The 6,302-nt window shown below is 36.9% G+C and overlaps 1 protein-coding gene across 1 annotated transcript; it reads left to right on the top strand.

The window, feature by feature from the left end:
• Positions 1-1,458, top strand: LOC135210790 (keratin, type II cytoskeletal 2 epidermal-like). The gene is made up of 3 exons (XM_064243653.1): positions 1-138; positions 619-781; positions 946-1,458. Exons 1-3 carry the CDS (start codon positions 136-138, stop codon positions 1,071-1,073), a joined length of 294 nt encoding a protein of 97 aa, XP_064099723.1. The 5' UTR covers positions 1-135; the 3' UTR covers positions 1,074-1,458.
• The last annotated feature ends 4,844 nt before the right edge of the window (positions 1,459-6,302 follow it).

Here is a 6,302-nt window from a genome sequence, read left to right as displayed (position 1 = left end):
AGGGGAGTGGAAGAACGAGTTTTTCTGTCTTCCATTCCCCGAGATGGTGACCTCTGGCAAGAATCTCGCAGTATTTATAGGAGGCGGAACACACTCGGTAGCTTACTTCTTTTCCGTCTGACAATCAAAGCAGAAATGGTGAGGGCTACTTACGTGTTGCGCTTATTGATGCGCTCGTTGCTTGATAATGGACTGCAATGTTTTGTGAATTTCTTTGACTTTTGATTCATGCAAGCACGCATGCATGTAGATGTAGATATGTCTTGATACAGGTTAATCATAATATGCTTTCATATTTAGGTTTATTCATGCAAAGAAGTACTGTATATATATATATATATATATATATATATATATATATATATATATATATATATATATATATACATATACATCATATACATAATATATATATATATATATATATATATATATATATATATATATTTGTATATAGTATATATGTACATACATATGCTATTTTCAAACAACACTCAGAATAGATAAATCTATGTATTTTCTTATTCGACGTATTTAATAGCAGAAACATTCTATGTGATATACAACTCTTCGTCCACTGCATACCACTTTTCTAAAGGCGTTTCAACCATTCCACAGTTCCGCGCAACTTCCCTGTTGGCATTGGCACTCGTCCTAACGGTCGCAGTCGCCTATCCTCAATTAGGCGGCGGATTCGGCCAGCCTGGATTCGGCGGTGGATTCGGCCAGCCTGGATTCGGCGGTGCTGGATTCGGGCAGCCTGGATTCGGAGGTGCTGGATGTAAGTATAGTGTCGTTATGATGTCTCCTTAGTGGTGAAAAATATAAAAGATACAAAATCCATCAGTTCTGTTAAAGTGTTACAAGCGAAGTCTCCAGAAGAAGAGCTGAATGCTAATTCCCGTTTTCGAATACTATTTAATCCCGTTTTCTTTTGCCTTACAGTCGGAGGCGGCAGCCCCTTCACGAACGCCTTCGGCGGTCCCTGCAAGTTCTGGAACCAAGACCCCATCACCAGGCAGTACTTCTGCACCGAGAGGCCCGATCAGACATTCCCAGGGGCCTTCTCTTAATTGCTCTACGACGCTCCACAAAATTGGTAAAGAAGGATTCAACGGATCTTCGCTTTACAAACTATGCCGCTTGATTCTCCTCACGTCTATTAATGGGAATTTGGGCCGGGGGTGGGGGGCGATTAACGGATTTCAAATGGTTCCTTATCAATATGTATACAGTTTTTTCGTTCGATTATTTGTGTATCGGCGTCACAAATCATCATTGTATATTCCTGTTGTGAAGTACGATATAAATGACAGGTATTGGACTCGTAATACCTAACATATCAAAAAGGCATATTTATGAAGAGAGAGTGTGTGTGTGAGAAAGAGAGAGTGAGAAAGAGATTCTGTATGAAATGAGTAAATATGTTTTTTCCGACAATTAAATATGAAAAAAGAATACGTTTTTCATTTACCTATCCATGAGTTCTGTTGATATTTCAGACACATAATCTTAAGTACCTGTTGAGACTAAGATATAATAAAGGGCATTGATCGTTTGGTTGGCCAGTGTTTACATTAGTTTTCCCTGTTTCCCTCACAACTGACGTTGCAAACTAAAGAATGAAACGTTATCACGAAGCTATAATAAGTCTAATTACCTTTATCAAAACCGACCATACTCGTTTTTTAGTAACTGCAGGGACACTATTAGAGCTTCAATTGAGCTGGCTTTATGCCAGCACAGTTTCATTTTCATTTTGATAAAGGGAGGGGATAGATCATACACGCGTACATGATCGGTAAAAAAGATTTTCGCAAAGTCCTGATTTCCATGCGTTCAGTTTAGAACTTTATAAAAAATAATTAAAATAAAATAATAGAATTTAAAATAGAATAAAAAAAAAATAATAAATTTTCAAAATAAAAATAATAAAAATAAAATTGCAATTTACTCGTAGAGATGAGATAAAGACGAAAATGTACGAAGGATATTCAGAGGAAAATTCCCTCAATTTATTCACAGCCAATGAAAGAAACACATGTCATTACTTGCTTAAAAAGGAGAGAGAGATTTCTTATGATTCCCCCTAGAGCGGATGGAAGGCAACTGAACCGGTACGATCTGGTTATCATGCTGGCTCGGTTGTCTCCCGAAATACTCGCGTACGTTTGTAGCAGGCGTCCTTGGCGTGATAAGGTGATCGCATAAATATTTTTGTTCTATTACTCGCCATTTGGCTGATGCACGAGTTATCTCATTATGGGGAGGAGTTTCAGAAAAGAGTCAATGTTATCTATTCTTATTTGACTTATTTAATTTCATAACTACTGAGCTTTAGTTGGTGTATATATATATATATATATATATATATATATATATATATATATATATATATATAGCACGCAACAACGGTGCATTTGTTTTGATATCGTATTTATGAATTGCCATCGCATGACTGCCACATGGGCGCTGGGCAGAGAGAGGAGAGAGAGAGCGAGTGATCCAAAATGAGAGAGGAGGAGAGAGAGGATGAGGAGGAGGAGGAGAGGCTTGCTTTTGCTGAATGCCAATGATTTCTGTAGCTCATTTGTGAGGCCGTCAGCGGTCATTAAATAAATTGGCAACTTTCCTTTTGGGTCACAAACGAAGCAGACACCCCTCCACCCCCCCCCCCCCCCACCGCACCCCCCGCCAACGAAGCCTTCCTATAAGCACACCTGCAACCATCTTCAGTTGGGGACAAAGCCCGTTTTCATTCTAACTATATTCTACCTGAATTGTCAAAGACCATGTCCAATTGAGATGTTGTCAACGAAACAGAAAACCAAAGAACGAAAGCACACCGACCACTGCTGTTGTATAATGTTATCGAGATTAATCTCGCCCATTTGTTTACGAGAAAGATATAAACAGCCACCCATTTACCCCACCTGCGAATTCTTCACGGCTTTGCATGCCCTTGAAATCACCTCACGTACCAAGTTAGGTGGAGTAAGTCTGCTGTTGCAATTGCCTGTCGTGTTGTTGCAACGGGCTTCCAGTTTGCAATCGAGGAATCTCGTTTGCTGTCCAGTTCTAACTTCTCAGTGATTTGAATGAAGGGTTTCCAACATTCTAAATATACACGAATGCACTGCAACATGTGAACGCAATTCATTTGTTTATTTATTAATGTAACGATTTATTCATTTGGCAGAAATATAAATTAGCTTCTGTTTTTTGTAAATTATTTCTCGTATAGAGATACAGATTATTTTTAAAGAAGAATTCAGGGAATATATTCTAATGAAGTGAGGCCTCATCACTAGATCGAAATGACTCGATTCAAATCATTTTCTTGACGGAGTTTAAGGATAATTCATTTGACTTGGTGAATGCCCCATTCAGTATTGGTGGTAATCAGTAGACAAACATATATCTCTCCGTTGGGTAACGTAGAAGAGTTGTAACTGCGTTATCTAGGTGTGCTTTAATCTCTTAAGTAAATGAGATAGGATTTAACTCTATGCAATTATTCATGTTATGGTCCTGTTAATATAGATATACTTTGTAAATAAACTTTTGTGTTTTGGCATCTGGATAACAGAGGGCAGCAGTGGACCTTTAGCTTTAGCTGAATTGTCTGTCGTCCTTGCTTTGTTTATGTTTACATCGAAGACGAAACGTGAATCGGTGTGCCTAATGGGTTTGTTTGTGTAATAAGTGCCTCTGGATTTACCCGTTAAGAACAGCAACCTCATGGTAAGTCTGCAATTGTTCCATCAGAGTACTGCAACCATAGATCATTTTATTGTTATTGTCAGTTTTAGGTGGTTTTGGTTATTGGCATTTGATACTGGTTGAGAATTTCTGTGATGTTTATGGTCACGTGGTATAGTGTGGGCAACATCGTGAACTAACTCTTGTTGACTTGATAATTACTGGTCTTTGGATATAGCTTACTTTTTTAATTTATCCATCTCATTAAATTTTGGAAATACTTTGATCTAATTAGGTTAAGGGAAAGAATGTAGCGAGACATAAATAGTTAATGGGATATAATTATGAGATAAACATTAACGAGGTCTGCGCCTTCTAGGATGCGTGCTATGAAGTCTGGACATTTTATATTTTCTTGAAATTTTTGGAGAGGAGGACCACACTTACACTTACACACACACACACACACACACACACACACACACACACACACATATATATATATATATATATATATATATATATATATATATATATATATATATGTGTGTGTGTGTGTGTGTGTGTGTGTGTGTGTGTGTGTGTGTGTATCACTATATATGAATGTGTGCATTTATATACGCTTATATATTTATGTATGTGTGGTCAGCCTCTCCAAAAATTTCAAGAAAATATAAAATGTACGTTTGCCTATTTGTGTGCGCATACCGAAATTACACACAAATAAACAATTCACAGGACGAAGGAACTTGCATCAGCAAATGCCAAGGCAAGAACATACGAGAACTTATTCTGGTAAGAGTTTGTTTACACTGAATTGAGATTCATGCACTCAGTTATTCATCTATTTGAAATAAACAGCAACCAAGCTAAAATAGAAGCAAAATAGCTATATTATCGTCATACATACACCCGTTAGGTCACCCTGGAGTTCAGGATGCCCCGTCCTGCTGAAACAACCAGTAATTACAGTAATTACCCTTGTGCGTCATTAGCAGAGTTCATCGTCTCCACTAAGCCTTTAGCCCTAGGGCTCTGTACTGTCACTTCCAGATGATATGGCTCCTTGCCAAACAGGATACCTTTATGTGCATTCTTTTCCACCATTAAGTCCTACGAACAGTTCCACATCAGGAATATTTGCCAGACAATTTACTTGGTTATTCAGCGTTCATATTAAGCACGGCTAACGTTGAAGCATTTTTCTGGAGAGTATGGACCGGCTGGAAAATTATGGTAGAAATTGTGTAAATATATATATATATATATATATATATATATATATATATATATAGATATATATATATATATATGTGTGTGTGTGTGTGTGTGTGTGTGTGTGTATGTGTATGTGTGTGTGTATATAGATAAATAGATTTATGAAAAAATTACTCAAACCTGGCTCCTTACATTACATTTCCAAAAAGCAAGGAAACTCAAGTTTTTTTCTTTATCTTTTTTAGTTTGACTGGATCAAATTATTTAGGTAATTTATAAGGGAGGACGAAAATGACTCCTCATTCTTGATGAGGACAACAAGAAACCACCAATGCAATAGTATATAACCTTCTTCGTCACAACCTCAATACATAACCTGCTGAGGAACTGCTAGGGCTGGTATGCACAACACACACACACACACACAAACACACACACACACACACACACACAGAATGTCATGATACTCACTTAACGAAAGGGGAAGGTTTGACCCCGGGCCGAGGCACGTTTCCTCAAGATTAACTACGAGTCTGTTATCCTAAGGGGAATTATTTAGTGTATACCTGCATAAATCGCCTTATGTGACGTTCCAATACATGTATATTGAGATATAACTAACTGTTAACTTTATAAAGGTATCATTCAAGGCCTTTAACAATCTAGGACGGTGAGTTAGCCGAGAAACTCAGATGTAAATATAGCTAGAATTAATTTTCGTAGTGGCGCAGCTAATGACTGAAGGCACGTAAAAATTTGCAATTTTTTGTTCGGCCAGCGAGTGAAAATTTTGTGTATATATATATATATATATATATATATATATATATATATATATATATATATATATATATATGTATATACAAGAAATAACGAGAGTAAGCACGTTATTTTGTTTATTGGCTGAAACCACTGGGAAAATTAAAAAAAAGAAAAGACAGACAGAGTGTGCCCTGAAGATGTGTTAAATACACGAAAGTACTTGGCACTCTGTCTTTTCTTTTTTAAATATTCCCAAGGGCTTCAGCAAATATATATATAAATACACACACAACACACACACACACACACACATATATATATATAGGGATATAGTATATATATATATATATATATATATATATAAGTCATATCACATTTCCGTGATTCATATACATATATCGAGCTACAATGTCCTTTAATATCTAATTCGCTCTACCTCGGAATTAATATATTTTCATATATGCTTAACCGAAGGGGAATTTTTTCTCGATAATAGCCTCTTTCGGTGGTGTAGTAGGTAAAAGCTTCACTGACGTTCCTGGATTTGAAAGGATCCATGGGTTCGCGCCCGGTCCAGGCAAGTCTATTATCGAGAAAAAATTCCCCTTCGGTTAAGCATA

This window comes from Macrobrachium nipponense, chromosome 4 (assembly GCF_015104395.2).
Source record: "Macrobrachium nipponense isolate FS-2020 chromosome 4, ASM1510439v2, whole genome shotgun sequence".
Taxonomy (NCBI): domain Eukaryota; kingdom Metazoa; phylum Arthropoda; class Malacostraca; order Decapoda; family Palaemonidae; genus Macrobrachium; species Macrobrachium nipponense.
This window is presented reverse-complemented; position numbering and strand designations above follow the sequence as displayed.

Bases quoted from the DNA above. Each gene is read 5' to 3' on its own strand.
- LOC135210790 (XM_064243653.1), top strand. The intron at 782-945 runs GTAAGTATAGTG...TTTGCCTTACAG, and splicing joins TGGATTCGGAGGTGCTGGAT to TCGGAGGCGGCAGCCCCTTC.